Genomic DNA, 27889 nt, shown 5'->3' with positions numbered 1-27889 from the left:
ACATAAAAACTCAACGTATTCAGATTACAGTTATATTTGGTAAAAATCGGGATTACTAGCAGGATTACAATTTTCAATATATATAAAAAATAAACAAAATATCCTCCTGACATAAAATGATAAAGTCCGCTGCTTGCTTTATAGTGGTATAGATATGATCAGATATGCGCTCGAGATCTCTTCTGGTTCTCTCTCGTGACTCACGTGAATCTGGCGCCACTTACTGTCGCACGTGTAAATAACACCCGTCTTACATCAACACTGTGCTCACGAGGCAAACGTGGTCAAACCATTAAAAGTCCTGTTTCATCGAAATGGCCACTGGAGAAATATTATAATTTTTGTGGAAATTCCGACATTCTTGTCTCTTCAATGGAGAAATGGGAAACAACATTACAGTTTAGTTCAATTTATGTTCCAGCTGTGAAGATGCAGGAATTTTCCAAGGACCCAACATATAATAGACCCATACGAAAATCACATTTGAACATATCCTGTTTTCCTATTAAGGAGGCACTGCCCCTGTTTTTCATGTTTTTTTCTTATATATAATAATAGCTGCATCACTCATAAAATTATTCAAACACAGTTTGTTTGCATTCAGAAGGTATAATTAAAAGTCATAGAGATCATATTGCTTTTCTCTTTATTCACAAATGCGATCTAGAGGTAATCAAAAAAGTAATCTTATTACATTACTTAATTATCAAGGTAACGGATTACATTACTGATTACATTTTTACTAAGTAATCTGTATTTGTAAATATTACAATTTTAAAAGTAACCCTCCCAACCCTGCACCACACACACACACACACACACACACACACACACACATCTGTGATTGACAGGCTCCCCAGTACTTCTAATAAACTGTCAGCTGAACACAAAGCATGGAGGGAGAGAGAGAGAGAGAGAGAGAGAGAGAGAGAGAGAGAGAGAGAGAGAGAGAGAGAGAGAGCAAAAGAAGAATTCTAGAGTAACTCATATCTCACCTTCCAGCCTTCATCCCCAGACAATCTGTTTCCCTCTCTCTCTCTCTCTCTCTCTCTCTCTCTCTCTCTCTATCTCCACAAGACTATTGATATTGATGATACAGTTGAAGTCAGAAGTTGACATACACCTTAGCCAAATACATTTAAACTCAGTTTTTCCAAATTCCTGACATTTAATCATAGAAAACATTCCCTGTCTTAGGTCAGTTAGGATCACTACTTTATTTTAAAAATAATAGTAGAGAAGAATTAATAGTAATAGTAGAGAGAATTATTTATTTCATCTTTTATTTCTTTCATCACATTCCCAGCAGGTCAGAAGTTTACATACACTTTGTTAGTATTTGGTAGCATTGCCTTTAAATTGTTTAACTTGGGTCAAACATTTTGGGTAGCCTTCCACAAGCTTCTCACAATAAGCTGCTGGAATTTTGGCCCATTCCTCAAGACAGAACTGGTGTAACTGAGTCAGGTTTGTAGGCCTCATTGCTCGCACATGTTTTTCAGTTCTGCCCACAGATTTTCTATCGTATTGAGGTCAGGGCTTTGTGATGGCCACTCCGATACCTTGGATTTGTTGTCCTTAAGCCATTTTGCCACAACTTTGGAGGTATGCTTGGGATCACTGTCCATTTGGAAGACCCATTTGCGACCGAGATTTAACCTTCTGGCTGATGTCTTGAGATGTTGCTTCAATATATCCACATCATTTTCCTTCCTCATGATGCCGTGTATTTTGTGAAGTGCACCAGTCCCTCCTGCAGCAAAGCACCCCCACAACATGATGCTGCCACCCCCATGCTTCACGGTTGGGATGTTGTTCTTCAGCTTGCAAACCTCACCCTTTTTCCTCTAAACATAACGATGGTCATTATGGCCAAACAGTTCAATTTTTGTTTCATCAGACCTGAGGACATTTCTCCAAAAAGTAAGATCTTTGTCCCCTTGTGCACTTACAAACTGTAGTCTGGCTTTTTTATGGCAGTTTTGGAGCAGTGGCTTCTTCCTTGTTGAGCAGCCTTTCGGGTCATGTCAATATAGGACTCGTTTTACTGTGGATATAGATACTTGTCTACCTGTTTCCTCCAGCATCTTCACAAGGTCTTTTGCTGTTGTTCTGGGATTGATTTGCACTTTTCGCACCAAACTACGTTCATCTCTAGGAACAGAATGTGTCTCCTTCCTGAGCGGTATGATGGCTGCATGGTCCCATGGTGTTTACACTTGTGTACTATTGTTTGTACAGATGAATGTGGTACTTTCAGGCATTTGGAAATTGCTTTCTTGTGGGTCCCGTTTTGCTCTAATGGTTAGGTTTAGGGTTTGAGTTAATAAAATCTGCATTCCTGTTGACTATTATATCATTGAAAAATAAAAAAATAAAAACTTGTTTTTTGCCACCACTCTGTTGACATTTCACATGGAAACTGGAGCTCACACGTGCCCCTACGTTCAACAACACTTCCAGCTTTAGCCACTGGGGGCAGTGATTTAAATTTCAGTAAGCACAGACTGATTTCAGCTGAAGAACTTTCCGAATTTACAGTGAGATCAGTCTGATAGGGCGACTGTTGTACGCTTGCCCCATAGACATCCATTGAAAGTTTTTTGGTACAAAAAAAGTACCTACAAATGGAGGTATTTTTGAGGTATAGTCTGGGCAGTCATGCAGTAGATGGAGCTTAACTTGTATTTAACCTGGAACATTCCTTTAAATCTGTCCGTAGCATACAGATGGCTGTGCAACATTTAATCTTACAGTGTAAATAATCTTTAATTGTGATGGTGCATATGCCTTTAAAACAAGAAATGAACACCTGGTTTACAGAACGGTCTCTCATTTACGCCACATGTTTAATCAGTGTTTACAACTTGCCTTGTAGAGATGAGAAACACACACACACAAACACACAGACCGGCTATAATTTATACTCTCTGTTACTATCTCTTTGAGACAGACAGTTTTATAGACCTTGAGGGAGCAGTTTTAAGTCTGCACTCTGAGTCAACCTCTTACTAAACACACACACTATTGAATCCTTAATCATTTAAGTCTCTAGTGTGCTTTGACACGATGAGCACTCTCTCTATCTCCCTTAATTTCTCTCTGTCACTCTCTCTTTCTTTCAGTTCAATCACTTATTGTCCTTCATTTTCTTGCCGTTTTCGATTTGAAATGAAAAGCATGTGAGTTTTACAACTGTCATTGTAAATTTCAATTGAAAGACCCTAAAGACAATGGGTGAACGATATATCAATGACCATATTGGTATCGGCAGTGTTGGGGAGTAACAGAATACATGTAACGGGATTACGTATTTAAAATACAAAATATAAGTAACTATATTCCACTACAGTTACAATTTAAATCATTGGTAAGTAGAATACAGTTATATTCAAAAAGTATTTTGATTACTGAAGAAATTACTTTGCATTTTATTGTCATTTGTTTCATTTAACCCAGCAAACATGAGACGTCAGCCAGATGTGTAGATCATGTCTATATTGCGTCAGTCGGTCCAAGACCATATCTGTATGTCTGCACGACGTGCAAATCAGGTTCAGTATCTGGACATCTGACTACGACCCCTCTTGGACGTAGATATGATGTTCAACATTTGAACGTCTGGCTAGGAATTTTTTTTGTTCAATTCAGAAGCTGCAATGTCAGTTGCGGTGTAGTACAGCATAAAATTCATATTTCTGTAATTGTGAATTATTTGATGCTTTGTCAGTTGTTCTTGATATGCTACAACAGGCAACTATACAATGCCGTCCGAAATAATAATTAGCAAATGTGATAAACTTCTGCTGCAGTTGTGTGTTTGTCCAATGTTGCTGTATTATAGCTGTCTATGGCGGACGCACTTGCGCATGCGCTGCTCAGGTTATAGGTGGCGCGTGAACTCTCAGCCCTCATCTCAAATGCTGACGCTGAGAAAAGCTGTTAATCTCCGTGATTATTCAGGTAAGTGTGTACATCATTTTAAAATGCACTCTTTTTCATGTAATAACATGTTAAACTGTGTTTACTTTTAGTTTTGTTTCAAATAAGTCATTTTTTGTCATTGTTTGAATCGCATATTATAAAGCACTCTTGACAGATAAAAAGTCTGAGCAGCGTGTCACAGTTAGGTTAGAGTACAGTTGGTAGAGCAAAAGCTGGGGAGATGGGATGAACAAGGGATTCAAACCTTGATATGTTTTCATACAAATCTGTAGACATGGTGTATGACTACAGGTTGCCTCTGCACTTTTATAATTGTTTTTTGTCTTTTTCCACTCTTGCAGCTGCAGTAATGGCATGAGGCAAAGATGCAACCGAAGATAGGATCAAACAACACGCTTCGGAGCACCTTAAGCATGCACCAGCGGGGGGTGGGGGTGGGGGTGGGGACACACACACTCAATGAACATTAAAGAACTTTTTTTTTTTTTGTTATTTTTTTTTTTTTAGTCTTATGAGTTATTTGTTATTTTTGTTTAAAGTTATTGGTTTAATTGTTGTCCACTACAGTTTCACTTTTGTTTTCCTGATTTTTGGAAAGAGTCTGTACAGTTGCTTTGCAACTACAAATGAAAATTTGAATTAAACTGAGTTTTAATTGAATGCAGCGTAAGACTGTTTATTTGGTCCAGAAGCAGTATAAATTACATCTAAAATGAGTCTGCAGTTGACGTTATAAGACGCTGAAAAGACGTCCACGATGACCCCATTTGAACTCATTTTTAACCTTGTAAAGAGGTCAAGTGGACGTCAACATTGGACGTTCAGAGGACGTCATAAAAAGACGTCATAAAAACATTTCATTCTGGCTCCTCAAAGGACGTCTTTTTAACGTGCAGCAAAGATGTCCAAAAGATGTCTTTCGGACGTATCTTTGCTCAGTGGGAATATTTACTCCTTTCAGATGGAAAACATTTATACATATAAATGATGCGATCCAAAGTGCATTTGAACAGCGGTGAAACACTTTCTTATGATGTGTTACATTCATACGAGCAGACAGAGAAGTAAGTTTGAAGTAAGTTTGGAGCCAAAGAAATAGAAATAAACCTTGTGTAAATTGTCAGCTTTACGCTAAGCTAAAATGATATTTCTAGCCATTTTACATGCACACGTTACCAGACACGATTATATTCTTTTATCAAGAAAATTCACGTTGGATCATAATTTCTTTTTTATAGTAAGATCTTTGATATTAGGGCAAAAATCATATTCTTGATAATAATTTTTGTATTGTTTTCCAGTAAAAATATCTAAAAATCCTTAAAACAAGATCAATTTGATTTATCTTGTTTTAGAAACAACACTGCATAAGATATTTCGGTTTTTCAGAGAATGTATTTTTAACATGTGTATTTTGTCTTACTGTACTGGCAGAGTTTTTATAGTCAAAACAAGTGAAGAAATCTACCAGTGCTGAAGAAGTAATCCAAAGTATTTAGAATACGTTACTGACCTTGAGTAATCTAACGGAATATGTTACAAATTACATTTTACAGCATGTATTCTGTAATCTGTAGTGGAATACATCTCAAAAGTAACCCTTCCAACCCTGTGTATCGGCAATGTAATTTTTTTCCCCCATTATCTTAAAGTGTTTTATTTCAAATCGTCTGAATAGGATGATATTGGAACCATATAAAATTAGGGCTTATAAAACAGCTCTCTGGTGTATTTGATTCTTATTCTATCAAGCGTGGCATTCAGTGATCAAATATTTTTGTATAACGACCGCTAAACTGAATAATTGGCTGTTGTCCCATGCAATCAAATTCCTACTCAGCTGTGCTGGTTTCATGTATCACTCTGCAGACTCTTTCTTCTCATATAATAAAATAGTTTAAACTTAGTTCAGTAGTTAATGTCCATTCATTTATTTATTTAGTAAGTAGCCATGTAATAAGCAAGATAATGTACAGTCAGACAGTTATCACAAAATAAACCCCTTCTCGATAATTTAAGTCTGATCATCCTGTTGGGTTTATTTTGCAATTATGGGTCACTTCACATTATTTCTTACTTGTTTTTTCCAATTCACACTGCATAACTGTTCTACACCAGGTATCAAAAGAACTAAACAGGTATAAAAAAAAAAAAATTCTACTATTTCTTCTGTTATAATGTTCTGACACTTGATTTCACTTGAAGCATGTGTTGTAGTCTGAACACAGTTTTTGAATAAAAAAGAAACCAGAACAGTACAAATTTGCCATTTGGTAAAAACATCTATTGGCTATTAATATTGACCAATAAATCCATGTAAGTGCATAAAGACAGCAATAGGAAAATATAACAGTACTTTCCTCAGAAAAAAAGAAAAGAAAACAAACACAAATAATTCCAAATCAAAAAAAAAAAAAAAACAACATTGCCGTTTATCAAGCGGTGAAACTTTGCTTGGTGCAGAATAATCTGGAATTGTAACAGTCACCTCTTTGCAGCCTGAACTTGTTCAGAATGTTAAATCTTTGTGAAACCTGTGCTAAAAACAGTCTAGACACAGTGCAATAAATGAAACAGAACGCAGGTGGCTCGACATGCGTTTTTGAAATCTGAAGTTATTTTTAACTTGACACAGTGTCTAAAAATGTGCCGGTCCTACATGAGACACTGAAGAAAGAGCGAGACGCGGTACAGCAGTCAAGGACGTTCGTCCATTGCATGTTTACATAGAAAAACAATGAAACCTGGGTGTTATTTTTGACACTGAGCTCAAGTTTGATCGGCAAATAAATGCTGTTGTTAAAAATAGCTTTTTCCATCTTAGATCTATAGCAAAGTTGAAGTCCATCCTCTCTTTTGATGATTTGGAGAAGGTTGTGCTTGCCTTTGTGTCTTCTCATCTGGACTACTGTAATGCTTTTTATCTGGGTGTGAGTCAGGCCTCTCTCTCTCGCCTGCAGCTGGTCCAGAATTCAGCTGCTAGGCTTTTAACAGACCATATTACCTCAGTATTGATTTCCTTACATTGATTACCGATCCAATACAGAATCCAGTACAAAGTGTTGCTATATGTATTTAAGGCTCTCCTTGGTCTAGCACCAGAGTATATCTCTGATTTAATAAGTTTGCATCAACCAAGGTCTCTCCGCTCTGGTGATCAGCTGTGTCTGTCGGTTCCTCGATCTCGCCTTAAAACTCAAGGTGATAGAGCTTTTGCAGTGGCAGCCCCTAGACTTTGGAATGAGCTTCCATTGGCCATTAAATCATCTCTGTCTCAGTGTCTTTCCAGGGGGCCTCAAGCGGTTTTTGCAGAGATTTCCTACTCGGGCCGGGGGGCCCCCCGACGTCTGGGGCCCCATGTAATTGCGTGGTTTGCGTGGTGGTTAAAACCACTACTACGTATGATGCAACTACAACTGTGTTTACTTCTTAGCGGAAGTACCTACCACATTAGCACAAAGCATCACGGGGTGTAGGAATAAATTTTTAGGAAAACTATTTGCTCTAGATTTTATTTATTTATTTATTTTTTTTTGCATGTTTATTAGGTACTATTAGTTAAAAATCAAAAAGGGAAATGGAAAATGCACACAGCAGTCATGCTCGGGTATATATATATATATATACTGTATCCAAAATGTACTTTTTTCCACACTTCATATCATATCATATATCGTATCATATTATTTAAATCACACTATGGCCTAGAATCCTTCCTCTATTACTTCTTTCTTCCTCTCCTTCCTGTCTCTCAAGGTAATGTGTTTAATATACTATTTAATTTCCTCATCGGAATTCAGTCAAGACATTTATGTAAAGGTCACATGTGGCAGTAATCACATGAAAGGATATGCTGGTGGGAGATGTGATCAGGTGGTGACAGTATTAGCATTTTAAGACAACATAAACAAACATCAGAGCTTTTAATAACTGAACTGCTCTGCATCATGGGTTAAAAAGTCCACATTGAAAACCTGTAAATAAACAGCTTGCTCTGTGATTGAAAAAAAATAAATAATAATAAATAAATAAATAAATACAACAAAGAAACCTTATAGCGTAACATAAATAAGAAATATTTCAGATTCTGCACTATGTTTATGTCACTAATCAAACAAGCAAATTTGTAACATTGACCTTTGTATAAAAGGTCAGATTTTCTGATGCTCTTTGGCTGAGCCTTCAGTGTTAACTGCAGTGTTTTCTGCACACTTTGCCAATAATAAATGCTTTAACGATACCAAACACGGCACAAACCAGCAACAAGCTTGCACAAACAATGAAATGATTGACATGGGGTGTAGCCTGCACGACTTCACAGCTCCCAAAAGCTATCTTGATAAATACAAAGAAAGGAAAACGTTATGATGCTTCATTCAACCTCACAAACCAGCACAACCGAAAGACTTCGGTTTGGAGCGATTTGGACTATATGGGGTGGAGAGTGACGTCACTGCTCCCGAATAAAAGCTGTTGTTTCTAAGGAAGGGAGATAGATACAATGTTTAATTTAACGCCTCAAACCAGCAGAAATCAAGCACAAATGAACAGCACCGGTTTACATTTACATTGACAAAATCTGCTGATTAAAAATACAAAACTATAAAATACGTCACAAAACAATTCAGTTTTGTTAAATGCCACGTCTAGAATTCAAATTACGAAATTCAAATTCAAAACTATAAAATATGCCATGGAAAATTCTATTTTGTTAAATGCCACGTCTTAATTTCACATTTACAAAATTCTAACCTTTTTGTCATTTATCTGGCTCTATACTGCTGCAGTGGTGGACTCGACTCCAGTGACAAAGCACAGCTGTAAAGTTCCGCTGTCATAAAAGTCCCTTTCAAAAATCTCTCGAAAAGTTACACGTTTATTTACACTTATTAAATTAAAACCAGTAATGTAACGACAGGAATGTCGCCCATTATAACGAAGTAAAAGTAAAAAAAATTCATTAGAAATGTACTTGAGTAAGAGTGAAAAGTACCCACCTTTAAATATACTCATAAAAGTACATTTTTTTCCAACAAGTTACTCAAGTAAATGTAACAGAGTACATGTAGAGCATTACTACCCACTTCTGTCCACAAGGCAAGAAACACAGTGCGACCAGTCTAGTCCGATTCCTGAACAAATGACTTTTATAAGAAACACACAGCATGACCACTCTCCTCTTTAGTTCACCCCACAGATTTTCTATGGGGTTCAGGTCAGGGGATTGGGATGGACATGGCAGAACCTTGATTTTGTGGTCAGATAACCATTTTTGTGTTGATTTGATGTGTTTTGGATCATTGTCCTGCTGGAAGATCCAACCAGGGCCCATTTTAAGCTTTCTGCTTAAAGCTTAAGCAAGCTAATGTATCACTCAGCAGTTTACATGCTTTAATGTTCAAAAAACACATTATTTTTCTCATGCTGTACATTGCTGCAGCACCTCTTTTCACCCTCTGTCTCTTAAAGCCCCACTTTCCGAAAAGCCCTGTCTGCTCTGATTGGTCAGCTGGCCCAGTCTGTTGTGATTGGTCAACCGCTTAGAGCGTGTGTCAGAAATGTAATGCCCCTTACTATAACCGAGTTTCAGCTTACGTAGCCCTTAGGCGGGCATTATGCAAATGTGTTACATACTGACATAGCAAAGTCACGGAAGTAATGGCTGGACTGCAAACCAGGCATTTCAGGCAGTTCAGGAGCAGTGTTTTCTGTGGGAGAGAGTAACTCCCTTTGGCGTGGACTTTGTGCTTTGTAACTTTGAAGACCTTTTACATGCAAAAACAGCTATTTTACACACTAAAGGAAAGGCAAAATCCCAAAAAGCATAATAGGGCCTCTTCAATATCTTTTGAAGACCTTTGATGATGTTTTTATAAAAGCAATAAGAAATCTCTTTTCGAAACTAGAGGCTGATGGAACAGCTCCCTCTTACTTCAATTCACTCCTCCAGGTCTATGTCCCAACTCACTCTCTGCGGTCAGTGAACGAGTGGCGTCTGGTGGTCCTTTCACAAAGAGGCACAAAGTCCATTTCACGATCATTCACTTTCTCTGTTCCACTGTGGTGGAATGCGCTTCCAACCTCCACACGATCTGCTAAAACCATCTCAACTTTTAAGAACCAGCTGAAAATACATCTGTTTAGAGAGCACTTAACCAATCCACACTAAATGCACTTACTTAAAATGTAACAATATAAACAAAAAAAAATCTTGTCTGTCTCTTTCTTCTACACTAGCTTCGATACTACTCCAGCCACTTTGAGAACTTGGCAGTGTGATACTGCAGGTATTGTTGACTTTTGTATGACAAACTGCTTGCAGTGCTCCTCATTTGTAAGTCTCTTTGGATAAAAGTGTCTGCTAAATGACTAAATGTAAATGTAAATCAATCACATTGCTTATTTCCAAACAATTCCTCCTCAAATATACCAAAAAATCATTCATGGAACCGTTAAGGAACCAGAATTGTTAAGAGAAGCCTAAATGAAAATTCTTACGATTCTCATCCTTAATAGTGACAATACATATGAAGCTCCAAAAAGTACAAAAACACCATGATTTGTTTGCATATTCCATTAATTATTTTTAAACGATAGGACAGCATGAGGAACACTGAAATTGAAGTTGTTATTCACTTAAAATCTTTCCCTTCACTGTAGCTCTCAAATCTCATTCTCTATTCAGAATATTCAAAGTGCACACCTACATACAATGATGTTTACAATCAATGACTTTAAAACAGCCAAGTCGCTTCAACGTGCCATTTTTTGAACATTAAGCTATTGTATTTCTTTAGAAGACTTGGAATACAGAGCATGAGTCATATGGACTATTCTTTGGTGCTTTTAAGCTGTTTTTTTTTTTTTTTTTTTTTTTTTTTTGGAGCTTATGGATAAGAGCTGCATGAAGACATTTTTCAAAAGATTTCCTGTGTTCCATGGAAAAATTGACAACATACAGTTTTGGAACAATATGAGGGTGAGTAAATAATGATAACATTTTCCTTTTTTCATCTTACAAAATTGTAAATCAATTAACTAGTTGACTTTCATTTCAGTTTTAAGCAATTTTTCCATTTTGTTTAAGTGATTTGTTTCTCTGTCTGTACTTTAGGCAATCACTCTTGCATAAATATGTATTCCAATGCTTATTCCAAGAGTCTCTCACCTGCATATGGTACTGGTGCATCTTTGTCCAGAGCGACTAAAGGAGGATCCAACAGAACCACATCTGTGTTTTCTGTGATGACACCACGATATGAAGTCTCGATCCACGGCTTGTGCTTATTCACTAAGAGAAGAGAGGGATAGAAATATGTATTCTATTTATTTAGAAAATAATCTATTATGACCATCTTTAAAAAAAAATAGGAACTTTTGTTTCTATATGAGGATTGCACCTTCTGTGAATTTTAAGGGCCGACCGCCAACACTACAATTTTCAAAACACAGTACAATCAATTCACATTTCACACCTCATGTCACTTAATAGTGGCATATGAGGGGGGCCTGGGTAGTCTCCGCGTTAATGCACTCAACAAGCCACATGATAAGATGCACGGATTGACGGTCTCAGACGTGGAGGCAACCGAGATTCATCCTCCGCCATCCAGATTGAGGCGGGTCACTACGCCAGCACGAGGACTTAGAGCGCACTGGGAATTGGGCATTCCAAATTGGGGAGAAAAGGGGAGAAAGAAAAAAAGAGAGAAAAAATAAATACGTTTTTAATTTGAAAATTAGTTGCTTTGGTAATATAAAGCAATAGGTGATATGAAGTAAAAGTCATTAAATGACCTCAATCGACAGCACTTGTGGCATTATGTTGAAAAAATTATTTCGACTCCATTTCTTAACAAAAAAAAGAAGCAAAAATCAAGGTAAAAGTGAAGCACTTAATTGGAAGTGAATGGGGCCAATTTTTGGAGGGTTTAAAGGGCAGAAATAAAAGCACATATTAATTCTTCTGTTAACCTTGTGCGACTCCGTGTCCACATGCGTGGACGTTGTATTTTGGCTTTGCTATACACAATGCATAATTTAAATGAATTTAAACCAACTGAATACAAGACTATACATTGTCATTTAAGGGTTAAACTTCTGGCGCACCGAGTCACGTGACACAACAGCATTGCGTTGATTTTCTATGGGCGCAGAGCCAACAAAAGTGCCTCTGGTAAGAAACATCTTTACGTTTTTGCATTGAAACCTGTTTGGGTGTGAAGAGTAGCATCTCTAGATTTGTTTGATATGCTGCTTAAAATTTTGTATTAATTTTTCACGTGTCAGCGCGCTGTTAAACATAATGTCCCCATAAATGGATTTTATTCTCCATATCATTATTCTCTCAAAAGATGAAAAACTTGTTAGTTATTTTGAATAACTTTCAACATTAACACATGGGTCATTTCACAGAATTTTTATATAAAATTTGTTATCACTGTACAAAATGGTTCTATTTATTAACATTAGTAAATGCATTCCTATATTCACTGTGCATTTTCACATTGAGAATCAATGGGTTCATCCAAAAGCTGAAAAATGTGGCTTTCAGAGGCTTTATATGGAGTTAGGATGAAAATAAGGTGCATTTAGAACAGTTCTGAGACCAGTGAAGACAGACAGCACACTGGAGGTTAAGTCATTCACTAAATAGGGATCAAAGGAGCAAGGAAGCATCCTATAGCTCTCTGTGCAGCTAAGTGCATTCTATCCTAAACTCTGACCAAAAGTTCAGTTTCAGGCTGCAGATGATGTTTGGACCACTCAACATGTTTGGCAGACATAGGACAATGGTAATCAGTACATAGATTCAGAATTTATCATGTATATTTTATTTGAACATGGTTGGCAGTGATTGGATGATGCTGGCCATTACTTTGAATCAGAATTAATTATGCTAATTTCTGATGTAATGTCTGTAACATCTCAAAAACATGAATAACCAACATTCCTGGAAACAAAATAAACAATATGATTAATAAATACAGGTGCATCTCAATAAATTAGAATGTCGTGGAAAAGTTCATTTATTTCAGTAATTCAACTCAAATTGTGAAACTTGTGTATTAAATAAATTCAATGCACACAGACTGAAGTAGTTTAAGTCTTTGGTTCTTTTAATTGTGATGATTTTGGCTCACATTTAACAAAAACCCACCAATTCACTATCTCAAAAAATTAGAATACATCATAAGACCAATAAAAAAAAACATTTTTAGTGAATTGTTGGCCTTCTGGAAAGTATGTTCATTTACTGTATATGTACTCAATACTTGGTAGGGGCTCCTTTTGCTTTAATTACTGCCTCAGTTCAGCGTGGCATGGAGGTGACCAGTTTGTGGCACTGCTGAGGTGGTATGGAAGCCCAGGTTTCTTTGACAGTGGCCTTCAGCTCATCTGCATTTTTTGGTCTCTTGTTTCTCATTTTCCTCTTGACAATACCCCATAGATTCTCTATGGGGTTCAGGTCTGGTGAGTTTGCTGGCCAGTCAAGCACACCAACACCATGGTCATTTAACCAACTTTTGGTGCTTTTGGCAGTGTGGGCAGGTGCCAAATCCTGCTGGAAAATGAAATCAGCATCTTTAAAAAGCTGGTCAGCAGAAGGAAGCATGAAGTGCTCCAAAATTTCTTGGTAAACGGGTGCAGTGACTCTGGTTTTCAAAAAACACAATGGACCAACACCAGCAGATGACATTGCACCCCAAATCATCACAGACTGTGGAAACTTAACACTGGACTTCAAGCAACTTGGGCTATGAGCTTCTCCACCCTTCCTCCAGACTCTAGGACCTTGGTTTCCAAATGAAATACAAAACTTGCTCTCATCTGAAAAGAGGACTTTGGACCACTGGGCAACAGTCCAGTTCTTCTTCTCCTTAGCCCAGGTAAGACGCCTCTGACATTGTCTGTGGTTCAGGAGTGGCTTAACAAGAGGAATACGACAACTGTAGCCAAATTCCTTGACACGTCTGTGTGTGGTGGCTCTTGATGCCTTGACCCCAGCCTCAGTCCATTCCTTGTGAAGTTCACCCAAATTCTTGAATCGATTTTGCTTGACAATCCTCATAAGGCTGCGGTTCTCTCGGTTGGTTGTGCATCTTTTTCTTCCACACTTTTTCCTTCCACTCAACTTTCTGTTAACATGCTTGGGTACAGCACTCTGTGAACAGCCAGCTTCTTTGGCAATGAATGTTTGTGGCTTACCCTCCTTGTGAAGGGTGTCAATGATTGTCTTCTGGACAACTGTCAGATCAGCAGTCTTCCCCATGATTGTGTAGCCTAGTGAACCAAACTGAGAGACCATTTTGAAGACTCAGGAAACCTTTGCAGGTGTTTTGAGTTGATTAGCTGATTGGCATGTCACCATATTCTAATTTTTTGAGATAGTGAATTGGTGGGTTTTTGTTAAATGTGAGCCAAAATCATCACAATTAAAAGAACCAAAGACTTAAACTACTTCAGTCTGTGTGCATTGAATTTATTTAATACACGAGTTTCACAATTTGAGTTGAATTACTGAAATAAATGAACTTTTCCACGACATTCTAATTTATTGAGATGCACCTGTATATGACTTTCTATAGCTTGGTATTATTTAAAATTTCACAACTTAGTCCCGCTGTCCACATATGTGGGTATACATTTTTAGGAAAACTATTTGCTCTAATAAAAAATAAAATAAAATACATTATATATATATATATATATATATATATATATATATATATATATATATATATATATATATATATAACTTGTGTTTTATTTGAGATTTAAAGTTGTTTAAATCCTCGTTTTTACAGGGTTTATAGCGTTTCATCATCATGACAAGAAAGTTATAAAATTGGATATAACTTTACACAGAAAAAGTTAGAAAGATATTTTATCTCACTAAAATCCAGTTAACATGCATATTGTTTACGTCTTGTGGCTTTACTGTTGAAACAGGGCGGGGGGCAAAATTAGGGATAAGTGTAAATGAATTTTTGTGGCAATCAACAACTTTGATCAGATTAACCCACATGTGCACCTCATATGGTCTGGCCATCTCTCTTTTCTCAATTTTTCTTGTTAAGAAATAAAGTATGCCTTCTAAAGGTCAGGGCCATATCATTTACTTGTTTTATGTCCCACAGAGACCAACTAATGTCGCTTAAAGCTGAGGGAAGAGCAGGAGAAAGAGGCAAGGAATGGAAAAAAGAACAGGGAATATGAGAGTGATGGAGAGTGTGAGATAGAATGGAAGCCAAATAGCTAAAAACATACTTTTTTTTTTAAAGACATGAAGAGCAACTAGGTGTTCGACGAAGCCTCAGACACTTTCTTTGGCTTATCAACATTCATTCCTTGTCCCCTAAATGCACACACTGACAAATATCCCACAGAGAGGAAAACATATTTATTAAAACTAATGACATTGCCACTAGAGGAACTAAATCAACACAGTAATACATTCTCTTTCTAGGGCAGACAAAGAGCAAGCAGGACCGGCCAGAGAAATCTTTCATTTTCTCTCTCTCACACACACAAACAACAGAGCAAATAAAGTGTGTTAATCTGTTGTAAAGCTGTTTTAATCCACTGGCAGCTGTTGTGAGTTATCCAAGATTTGGGGTATGCAATCTGTCACACAAATGCATCTCTCGGTTTCTTCTCTTACAAAAACATACCATGATATTACCACAGTTTTTGGACAAGGACCATGGAGACTACCATGGTAATATCATGAGGTTCTTTGAAGTACCTTGTAAATAGAATGGTAAATTAATGGTAGGCATAATCAGATTCCCAACACATTTTGTTAACATGGGGATTACTGGCATGATTCCGGTTTTTATGGATAACAAAAGCAGTAAAACTACTTTTCAAAACACCATTCAAAATCCATCACTGTACCATAGTACAGCCACAGTACATTTTCATAAGGGTCAGCTTTATGAGATGTGGCATTAACTTGTATATTTCATGCTAAAGGTTCCCTCAGCATGAGTCCCGTTAGCATTAGTACTAGTTAACAAGGCTCGGTGGCTCAGTCCCAACCACAGCACTCACACATACACACAATGATAATCACCAATTACCCCAGTAACAGTGTAGAAAGTCATTGAAGGAGTGTGACTGCTCCCCTGAAGCTCCATTGTGCCTGATACAGAGCCAGAATGGCTCCTTTACGGTCTGTGCACTTAAAGCCAAAATGGCTCCTTTCATCTGGTCTCTCTAGGAGCAAAATGACCCTAAATCATGGAGGGGAAACAGACAGAATGGAGCACTGAGGAATGAAAGAATGAGATTAAAGGAAACACAAGGTTTGTGTGTGTGTGATTGACATAAAATGTGCAAAGAAAAGTAATACTTTTTGACTTGTAATTGAGTGTGAACTTGTGTATCCTGAATGTAAAAGTGTGTACTACTGGTTTTACTTCGTATGCTAATTTTGTCATGCACTTCAGTCACAAATGTAGAGGATATATTAAGTTCAACATCTTTGCAAAGGTAATTTCCAGTTTTTGCAAGCTCCTTTACTAAAACACAAGAGATATGTGCTTTAGAGGTATAAGATTTAAAAGCCACAAGACTCATGACTTTACAGAGGGTTCCATCTTCCAACTGCACAACTGAGTTGTTTCTTTTTGTAAGTGAGCTGTTGTTGTAAGAATGGTAAACAACACTTTTAGAAAGAAGAAGCCTTTATGTGTCACATATATACAGTGAAATTCTTTCTTTTTTTTTCACATATCCCAACTAAGCTGGGGTCAGAGCACAGGGTCAGCCATGATACAGCACCATTGGAGCAGAGAGGGTCAAGGGCCTTGCTCAAGGGCCCAACAGTGGCATCTTGGTGGTGCTGGGGCTTGAAGCCCCAACCTTCTTGTCAGTAACCCCGAGCCTTAATCGCTGAGCCAGCACTGCCCAAAATTGAGTGTGAACTTGTGTATCCTGAATGTAAAAGTGTGAACAAATGAACTATTGAAATGAACTGTTTGTAAAATAAACCTCATTGAACTGTGACACCAAGGAAACAATCAATAGCCATTCTTTGTAACACAGATGTTCTCTCTTTAATTGGGCAGCCAAAACCTCGTACATGTTTTTGAAACTCCTCAGACTTATTTGTAAGTCTACAGCCACTTTGTAATTTGTTAAAAAGTTTCCTCACACTCTCACTTGCATTGGCCATGGTCTTCTCACCTTTTTTGTAGAGATCCCTCCATCTGAGAAATCTCCTCACTATCTGTGTGGGCACATGTGTGGAACCATTGAAAAACCTAAGCAGAGTCCCATTAAATGACTCATATGGCAAAGTTGAGGTTGCCCACAATGGTCCCCAGTTGTGCACACTTGCTGACAAGTGCATCAGTAAATGCACATTGAAGAAGCATTAGCAGGTCCAGATAAACTTTCAAAATTCAACACAAATTTACAAAGTTTCCTCTGCCATATCAAGATGGCAAACTTTTATAAAATCCTGAAGAATGTGCATAGAAAAAACTAATAATAATAAAATAAAAAAAATTCCATTTAAAACAGGTACTGCATAATACAGCAAAAATGATCTCCATTCAGCAGCTTTCCAGAAGTTCTGATCATTGATTGATCTAGGTGCCCTTGGGATCTCTACTCTTGGTTCAATAGCGAGTAACTCTTTATTTACAATACTGTTTTTTTGTGCCTATGTACCAGTCTTTGTCATGGTGTTTACTATCAAGCCAGAGAGAGGCAATTTGCTTTGTTGTGCCAAGACATCCACTTTACACAGTATGGAGTTGTGCAGGCCAGTAAGTAAGGCTGTGCAGCAATAAAATCTCATGCTTGACATAGCCTACTATTGATTTCAAGAAAGAGGGAGTTGAGATCAAACTTCCTAACAGTTTTTTTACAATCCTTAAGCTTCATCAAAATGTAGTGGCTAGCCAGTGGGACAAAAAAACTTTTTTGAACCCTATATATTTCAAAAGTGTGTCCTTTTTGCACAACGCATGTGTTTTTTGTTTTGTTTTTGTTTTTGTCTTTGTCTGAGACCAAGAATTCAAGGCTTTCCCAGGCAGCAAAAGTTCAAGTTGCAGAGGACCTTAAGGCTACTCTTGTTAAAGAAAGGGCCACGAAACACCCTTTGGATAAAACAAACATGGACTTTGGCTGAGCAGGGAGGTTCACAAAGTGACAATATAAGTTTCTTAAAATGATTTTGTAAAGTTATCTTTATACTTAAATGTTAACATTTCCCCCAGTGTATTTTTACTGTTATTGTGCAATTATAGGTAGACAGTGCAATGGTCCCTGTCCATATGTCTTATTTTGTTAAAAAATGAGTCAAATTTGATGGTATCCTTGTCTTGTATTTAAATGCTAGTTATTTCAGAATGATGGGGAGGGTGAAAGCCCAGAAATAAATCCATTATTACACCCCATTATGGTGCAGCTTGATTAATCTGTCACTGAAGCTCTTAGTGGTAGGTGGGCCTGTAAGATTTTATTTAGAGGAGTGCAAGTAAATAAACTGTCATTTGTCTATCCATGATAAGTTGCTTGCTTTCTGATTGTAGTCTTCTTCTCATACATTATCTTTTTCACAACAAATTAAACTAGAGTTGCCAGCGTTGGTGAAGTCTGTGAAGGAATGTATTGCATTTATTCAAGGTGGCTCTGAAACTATTCACAGAAGAACATCAGTGTCTTCCACCCCTGGAACCTCATCATTGCCAGACAGTGAGATTGAAATGATATTGTGATGAAGATTGAATGCTGATTTGAAGGATAAAAAGAAAAGCATTTTAGAGTAAATCATTTTTTTTTTTTTGTCATTTACTTCTGTGGGTTCTTCTTAGTTTTACCTATAGTTCCTGTATTTGGCTCTGAAAGAAAGTGCTTATACTGCAATAATGAAACCGATGTAATGGGCCTTGAAAAGGGTTAAAAGGGGTATGTGCAGACAATGCACAGACTAGGATGCTCACACCAAAGACCATGTATCTTTTGAATGCTATATGTACATATCATGTGATCAGATTGTCTAGACTTTTTAAAATGCTTACAGTAAAATAACAGGTATGATCAGCTTAGGTCATAAACCAATCACAATGAGGAAGCATGCTTAATGCTGCTATTTTGGAACTAACTGCAAAGTATAAAATTGTGCTTATTCTTTTATTTGGGGAGACTCTATTATGATGACCAGGGCTCCCGGCCGATGTCAAATAAAATATCCTCAGCGACTGCTATTTTTATACTGTCTGAAGACTTTCCCTGTTTGTTAATGTTATTAAATGTCATTTCACCCTCCTCTAAGAATGTATGTTTGTCTATGCCACATAACTTGTTTGCTAAAAGTCTTTTGTTTTATTTATTGTCCTTTTTTTAGGTTCCTCTAGCTGACAGTAAAATCTTGGTCCCAAAAAAAGCCTACCAGCGGCTAAACAGGGCAAGAATGAGCATCTTTGCTCAGAAGCTTGCTGTTTTAGTCTTCTCAAAGGAAACTCTAAAAGAAAATACTCTCACAGGAAAGTCTCGGCCAGGTGACCCACCAAAAAAGCAACTCGATAAGGAAAAAGTGCATGCCTTAACAGGTAAAAAGTTACCTTATTTGATTTCTGCAATACCAACATAGTTACTTCTAACATCTTTAATGTGTGTTGTGAAGTGCATTGTTGAATTTAATTTGAAGCACTTTCATTAAACCCCTGTTCTGGTAAAGATTATCAGTTGACTAAGAGTATTTTTAAAGGTAAAGTATTTTTAAAGGTTATCCTAAGGGTGTGTTGAAATCATATTATGTGACTTTCTTTTATTGGTGTAAACCAGTGCAAATGTTGTCTGTGTGGTATAAACTGAAACATATCATTTGTTTTTGCTCTCAGATGCTGTTATGGCAGAATTTCCGAACACAACTCCAGCAGATATGCGGAGTTGCCTACGACGCAAATGTAATAATGAACAACTTGCAGATAAAAGAAAGATTTAGTTTGTGAATGACCAATGGCCAATTAATTAATGACCAATTTCTGACCTTGACCTTTTGTGATTTAAATGTACAATAAAATGTACTTGAGCACTTCATTGCTTGCATATAAAATGGATGTTTTCTACTGGTTGAGCACAATTTGTTAACAGTAAATGTTTTTTGAGTCATATAAAAATTACTACTTTTACTATTTCTGTAATGTAAGCATATTTTAAGTATTATATATAGTCATTTAAAAATGGTGAAAGAAATTGAAAGAAAAATGAAAGAAAAACACTAGAAACATTGACAGAATTTTTATATATTTAATATATTCCTATTACACTCTTCCCATTATGGAAAGACCACAAAGTAAGAACAATCTTGTACGTGCTGCATCTGCATGGTGGCGCAGATGGTAAAGAGAGTACCTCTGTATGGAAGAGACCCTGGTTTGAATTCAAACATTAGTTGTGTATCCTACGTCCACAAGGTAATTAAATAATTTGTATACTAGGGAATTTCTATCAAATGTCAGTGTAAAGCAGATGTTACATGCTGGTGTGTTGACTACTGTAAGTGGATGATTAATATTTATATTTTCAATGCTCTTTTAAACAATTAAACAGAAGTCATAGCATGGATGAAGTCTATTTTAACAACACTTTAAGTTAAATCAAAATGCACCCTCAGCACATTATTACTGTAACATTAGTGACTATTTAAGTCTATGAATGTGCATTTCTAAAGCACTGCAAATATTCATAAAGTATATTTTATTGTTAACGTAAGCACACAACACTGATGCATTTAGCACATTTCAAGTGTAACTGGAATATAAATTGCAATGTGCAAGACATTTATTTCAATGGTACCTAAAATACAATAGAAGCCTGAGTTCAAGGTACTTCCTATGTCATTGCAAGTAATTTGGAGTATGTCTTCAGCATACTATGGTATGTGCAGCCTAGTGCAGCCCTAACCCACTCCCAAAATTCACCAAAATACATTTGAAGTACACACTGTATGTTCCCTGTCAAAAGCTACACTTAATGCTGCGCTTGATTCAGCACTTATGGGAACGTCTTTAGGAGTGACTAGCTGTGAATATGTGTGCAACACATCAATGAAATTGACTAGAACCTTTGTAGCCTCTGTTGGTGACATCATCAGAATGCGCCAGTACCAGGGGCTATAAATAGATGTGCCACAGGTGCATCGTCAGGTCTTTTGTCTTCAGACCACTCTGTGATGTGTTTGTGCTTCTCAGCTTCTCAGCTCTCTATTTTGCTTCTGATAGGAGTTAGATTTGTTAGGCAGTGTGCAGAAAACTTTCTCTTTCTCTGTCATTCAAGTGTGGAAAAGACAAAAGAAAGAAAAAATGAGCGATCAACAAAGCAAACGGTGTGTGTTTCCATGCTTACATTATATGGCTGAATCGGACACACAGCTTTGTTTTGTTTGTTTGGGGGAAGAGCACGCTGCTCTTGCATTGGAGCGAGGCGAGTGTGAGCACTGTGAGCTGTTCACAGTGAAGACGCTGCGAGCTCGTCTCGCTTACTTCCAAGAGCCAGCACCCACCATTCCATCGTGGGGCTCGCGTATGGATCTGGCTGAAGAGCGAGAGACGGGTCCATCCCTATCGCTCACTCTCTCTCCAGATCCAGTTTGTCCCTCGCGTGATCTCGAAGCGCGCCCCGGCGCCTCTACGGTTCATGAGGGGGAAGATGAATCTCTTGGGTCTGCGGACTTTGAGTTGCCTACCTCTGAACGTTCCTCACATGATGACAAAGCGGTTGAGGAATTACTCGAGGTGGTTACTCATGTGGTGGCCAGATTACAGCTAGACTGGCCACACGAACAAGAGACCCCCAAACGATCGAAACTAGAAGACAGATTTCTGTCTGGTTGCCAGGGGAAGGGAACACAAAATCAGTCTCTCCCCTTCTTTGAAGACCTTCATGATGAGTTGACTCGTTCATGGGGGAAACCTTATACTTCCCGTATCTTTGTGCCTTTGACGTCGACATATTCGACTATTGTGGGTGCTATGGCACAGGGGTATACGATGATGCCACAGGTAGAAGAGACGCTCGCGGGTTATCTCTCACCTGGTTTGACATCATCATTAAAAAGACCAACTCTCCACACAAAGCCGTGTAGAACCACCTCAACGCTTGTGGGGAAAGCTTATCAAGCAGCAGGTCAGGCTGGTGCTGCGCTACACACCATGGCAGTGTTACAGGCATACCAGGCTGATCTGTTGAAGGACCTGAGTGCGGGTAGTACAATCGACATGGAAGCATTATCAGAGCTTCGTCGAGCCACGGATTTATCTCTCCATGCAATCAAGCAGACGGCTCGCACTATCGGCCGTTCAATGGCTGCTTTGGTCAGCACGGAGAGGCATCTGTGGCTAACCCTCACAGGCATCAAGGATAAGAGTACAGAGTATTCCTACTTGATGCCCCGGTCTCACCTTCCGGCCTGTTTGGCGATTCGGTGAATACAGTTGTCACCAGGTTTCGGGAGGTGGAAAAACACGAGGAAGCCTTTGTGCAATTCCTTCCTCGCTGCACTCAGGGGGAGGGGCTGCCGGCCACCCAGCCTCACCCCGGTCCTTCTAGAAGGAGGCCAAAAACAAAGTGTAGCCTCGTAAAGATTGGGAACCGGCTCGTCGCCCTCAGCAGCCTCCAAAGCAAGACCTCAAGACCATTATTTCCAAAAAGAAGAAGTCCTGACAGTCTTGCACCCAGCCTTGTGGGGGTAGCCCCACTCAGGACGGGGCATGCAAAACATCTACCCGCTCCTTCCCGACACCCCGGGGGGCAGTGGTTTCCAGCGAATTGTGGGGTGTTCCGATGCTTCCTGTTGTCGCCCAGGACACGGAACATCCAACATCCCCTCAGTGGGAAGTATCAAAATCGGCACCCATTTCAGAGAGCCTGGCAGCGTGGAAGCTACTGCCGGGTATTTCTATGTGGGTCCTAAAGACAGTAGAAAAGGGCTACAGAATTCAATTCGTTCACCGTCCTCCGCGTTTCAATGGCATGGTCCCCACTACCGTGAAACCGGAACAAGCACATTTCAACGAGACCTTTCGCATTCTTGTGAGCACACACTACACAACCGTAAGGGGTCCAGACATCCACAGTGCGGCAGCGTGGGTATTCTCGTTCCCATAAGCGCTGAATCAAGCACAGCATTAAGTGTAGCTTTTGACAGGGAATGTCTCGGGTTACTTGACTGTAACCCTTGTTCCCTGAAAAAGTGGAATGAGATGCTGCAATTCACTGCCGCACTGAGGATGTCCCAGGACTGCTCTTCAGACAAATATACCTGACGATGCACCTGTGGCACATCTATCTATAGCCTCTGGCACTGGCGCATTCTGATGATGTCACCAACAGAGGCTATAAAGTTTCTAGTCAATTTCATTGACATGTTGCACACATATTCACAGCTGGTCACTCCTAAAGACGTTCCCATAAGCGCTGAATCATGCGCAGCATCTCGTTCCACTTTTTCAGGGAACAAGGGTTACAGTCAAGTAACCCGAGAAGTTCTGTTTTGTATATTGCAAAAATGGGGGTAGATATTTCAAATGTACTAAGTATACTTGGAATAGTTCCACTTTAGCACAACAAAGTATATTTAATACAACTTTAGTTGAACCTTAGCACTACTTTCAGACAACTAAAGTGCATTAAATACTAAATTAGTTGTTCCAATTTAGCAGACTTGAAGTATACCATTTTAAAGTGCATTAACAACACATTTAAGTACACTCAATAAAGTGTATTTAAGTATACTATTTTTTCACTAGGTCAGACAGAGTTCAGTGGATTCTCTGCACTCAATCAGAACAAAATAAACACAAACTTGCTGTGCCGCCTGTGACTCCAACAAAATACAGTAGCTGTGAGATTAAACAGCTTTGTTAGTCTAATGGAGATTTATTAGTGAGTTTAGAATAGGAAAAAATCAAAAGAAAAAGATAAACAATCTGAGTTTACTCAAAGCTTACTTTTGTGTGTGTGTCAACTAGTCAGTATGCCAGAAGAGACTAAAAGATTATTAATATTGTATTAGATGTATTAATATTTCAGCATGCCAGAGAGAGGGAATATATAAGATAAAGCTAACACCTTAACAGCGTTTAGCTTCAAAATGAGAGCGAAAGTGTAGTAAATGCAGAGACAAGGAGGTCACTTAGTTCAACAAGTAAATGCTTTACTTCTAGAACTGGTTCCGAACAATACAGCACAGGTAGTCATGTTTCATCAACGAAAACATAGCATTTTTGCAGTGGCCTGAACATTTCTTAAAAGAACATTGTTCACAATTAAACCATAACACCTTTTCCACCTAAAATACAAACCTCTTTAACACAGCTTACTTGTTCACTCACAACAATTAAGTAACAACTATACTCATTAACAAATTAATAAACATAACAACTTGTTATTTTTTAACTTTTTTTTTCTTCAGGCAATTTTAATTCCCATTAAATGTTGACTATAGATTCAGTTTATTAGGTACTTTTGTGCAACGTTTAGACCTCCTTAAAGTTTCTGAGGTTTTCCCCGGTGTCTGTAAACTGCTCCCAGACACAGGCACCTCTGAGGTACCATCACCATCTGTTCAGGCAAGTCTGAACCTGATTCAGACTGAGACTGTGGAGGAACAGGCACTTCCAACTGCTTGGAGCGTCCATTTGCGCTAGGTGTAACAACTTGATCTGCGCACACCCACTCTTCAGCAACATGGCATAGATGTATATGATCCTGATGTCGATGAATGATTTTCCCATCCGACCAGTCTCACCACAAAAGAAAGAGTACCAATTCTCTCCAGGATGACTCCAGGTAACCAGTGCAGGCCACGGATGAAATTTCTGATGAAGACAGCATCACTTTCACCAAGGTTCCCTAATGGTCATGCAAACCTTTTTGTTTTACCTGCTGAACCATCACTTTCCCCTGGATATCAGAATGAAGCAAGTACAGGTGAGATTTAGGTTTCCTGTCCAGTAACATCTCGGGTTTTGTGGTCCTCTTCAACCTGATGCGGCCTGTTCGGCATAACGCGGCGGCCCGTTTCAGCTTATCGTGGCCCGTTTCACATTTTTCATTATGTGTGCCTCGAGCCACTTAGAACGGGCATCCACCAGAACCAAGAACATCCGTCCCATGAAAGGACTTGCAAAGTCTATGTGCAACCGGGACCATGGCTTGTCATCCATTCCCATGGTTGAAGGCAAGCTGGCGGGGGCATTTTCTAATTTTTCTGGCACTCCATGCACTGTTTGACTTTCTTCTCAAGATCTTGATCCATTTTAGGCCACCATACATAAGGTCTTGCTAAGCTTTTCATGCGAGAAACACCTGGGTGGGCTTTGTGAACCTCCTCAAGCACCCAAGCTTGACCTGGAGGGGGTACCACCATCCTTGTTCCCTAAAGAATGCACTGTCCTGAACAGACAGTTCATTCTTCATTTTCTCACAGGGTTTCAGTTCTACTCATGCACTGTGGATGGCCAGCCCTGCATCAAGAATCTCTTAACCTTTGACAAGATTAGGTCTCTCTCTGTCCAGGTTTGATCTGCCTTGCACTAACAAGTGAGTCAGCTAGCTTTTCAAGCAGAAAGGCAGTTTCATGTGGAAGAGGGATGGTTGTAGGAGTGTCTGGAAGTGGCAAACGGCTTAGTGCGTCTACATTGGCATTTTCATTTCCCAGTTTGTACACTATGCGGTACTGATAAGCAGGCAATGTCAATGCCCACTGCTGGATAGGAGCTGAAGCCATAGGGGGATTTTTTCACTGAACAGACTCATCAATGGCTTATGATCTGTGACAATTGTGAAATGAAGGCCATAGACAGAGATATTGATGAAAACGTTTCACAGAAAATACAATGGCCAGGCCCTCCTTATCCAATTGTGAGTATCTCTTTTCTGCCTTTGTCAATGTATGAGATGCAAATCCAATGGGCTTCTCTGACCCATCCTCCATCAGCTGTAAAAGCACAGCCACAATGCCATATGGAAAGGCATTGCAGGATAAAGTAAGCTTCTTTTCTGGATCAAAATGGACCAACAATTTGGTTGACTGGAGAAGATCTTTCACTTTTTTAAATGCAGCAGCCTGTGCAACTTCCCAATTCCTCTGGCAATCGTGGTGCAACAACTTGTACAGAGGGGCAAGGACTGTTGACAAATCAGGCAAGAACTTTCCATAATATGTTACCATTCCAAGGAATGACACGTTTCTGGGTTTAGGGGCATCTTTGATGGCTCTAACCTTTTCTTGAACTGGACAGAGACCCTGAGCTGATACAATATTTGATGACCCATGTAAGTCACACTCTGAGTCTGGAATGTGCATTTGCTTTGTTTCATTTGAAGACCTGACTCTGACATCCTCTTGAGCACCTGGTCTAGATTACTGAGATGCTCCTCCTCTGTTTTCCCTGTGACCAGAATGTCATCAAGGTACACAGCTACGTGGGAAATTCTTTGCAGTTGGTTATCCATAGTCCTTTGAAAAATGGCAGGACTTGACGCCATGCCAAAAAACAGTCTATTGTATTTAAACAGCCCCTTGTGAGTATTGATGTGACTTATTGCTTAGAATCATCATTCAGTAATAACTGCTGATAAGCATGTCTCATGTCAAGCTTGGTAAAGGTTTTTCACCCGGCAAGCATTGAAAATAAGTCCTCCACCGGTGGAATATGATAGGCCTCCACCTTAGATGCCTGATTTATTTTCAGCTTATATTCTCCACAAATGTGAACGGTGCCATCATTTTTGAGCATGGGCACAGTTGGGGCTGCCCAATTCGAGAACTGAATGGGCTCGATGATCCCAAGCTGTTGAAGTCTCTCAAGTTCTTTTTCTACTTTATTTTTTATTGCATAAGGAACAGACCGGGGCTTAAAAAATCAAGACGTTGCATTGGGCTCTACACAGAGCTTCACTTAGTACCCTGCAAGGTGCCCAGTTCATCCCTGAACACATCTGGGTATTTTTCAATTACATCCATTGCACACAGTTGTCTCACTTGTTTGATCTCACCCCAATTTAACTGTATTTTACTGAGTCAATCTCATCCCACCAAACTTGGCCCTGACCCCTTTACGACCAGGAGCCTCGCCTCGGCTGACTGACTGCCATCTGTAGTGTTTACCGACACTGCACCCGCTAAGGGAATAATCTCTTTAGTGTACGTTCTCAGTTTAACTGGAGATTCACTGAGTTCAGGTGTCTGAGGTTTACTCCATAGTTTTCCATAGGTCTCCTCATTTACAATATGATGCTGAGGCCCCAGTGTCTAACTCCATATTGACATTTGTCCTATTTATCTGAATTGTCTACAATTGTGGCACACAGTGTTTATAAATTTGCAAGCATTTGCAAAGTGAGCTCCACCGCACCTATAACATTCCACTGCTTTTGCTTTTGAGACCTTGCTGACATGAAATACATCACTCTGCTGCCATTTGATTTTTGAATGTCTTTTGCATTAAAGAGCTGCAGATTCCATACCTTGCACAATTTCCAGTGCTTTTCCAAAGGTAAGAGTCGCTTCTCCCAGTAATCTGTGTTGAATTGCATCATCGTTAATTCTGCAGATGAGATGGTCGTGCAGCATATCCTCCAGCACCGCACAGTGCAGTGCTCAGACTGTTGCCGGAGCTCAGCCACAAACTTTGGAATAGAGTCTCCCGACTTACGAAAATAGCTGTGAAACTTGATTTGTTGCACTATCACTGATGGTTTGGGGCTGTGGTGATTTTGGAAGAGTGTAATTAAATCATTGTAAGCCATTTTTCCCGGATTCCGTGGCATTGCCAAGTTTTTCTTGAGTTTATGCTGTAAGTCTTTACTCCACAAACACTCAATATAGAGTGCTTTTTATCCTCGTCCGTAATGTCATTTACGTGTCATCAAAGAAATCTCCCAGCCATTCTGTATACTCCATCCAGTCATCATTTTC

The 27889-nt window shown here is 38.9% G+C and overlaps 1 protein-coding gene across 1 annotated transcript in view; it reads right to left on the bottom strand.

Moving 5' to 3' along the window:
- Positions 1–27889, bottom strand: part of LOC127422223 (calsyntenin-2-like) — a 99208-nt gene that overhangs the window by 48897 nt on the left and 22422 nt on the right. The window contains exon 3 of the mRNA XM_051665568.1: positions 11114–11236. Coding sequence (XP_051521528.1) covers positions 11114–11236 — 123 coding nt within the window. The remainder of the gene's footprint in view (positions 1–11113; positions 11237–27889) is intronic.

The sequence above is a fragment of the Myxocyprinus asiaticus genome, chromosome 31, assembly GCF_019703515.2.
Source record: "Myxocyprinus asiaticus isolate MX2 ecotype Aquarium Trade chromosome 31, UBuf_Myxa_2, whole genome shotgun sequence".
Classification (NCBI taxonomy): Eukaryota; Metazoa; Chordata; class Actinopteri; order Cypriniformes; family Catostomidae; genus Myxocyprinus; species Myxocyprinus asiaticus.
This window is presented reverse-complemented; position numbering and strand designations above follow the sequence as displayed.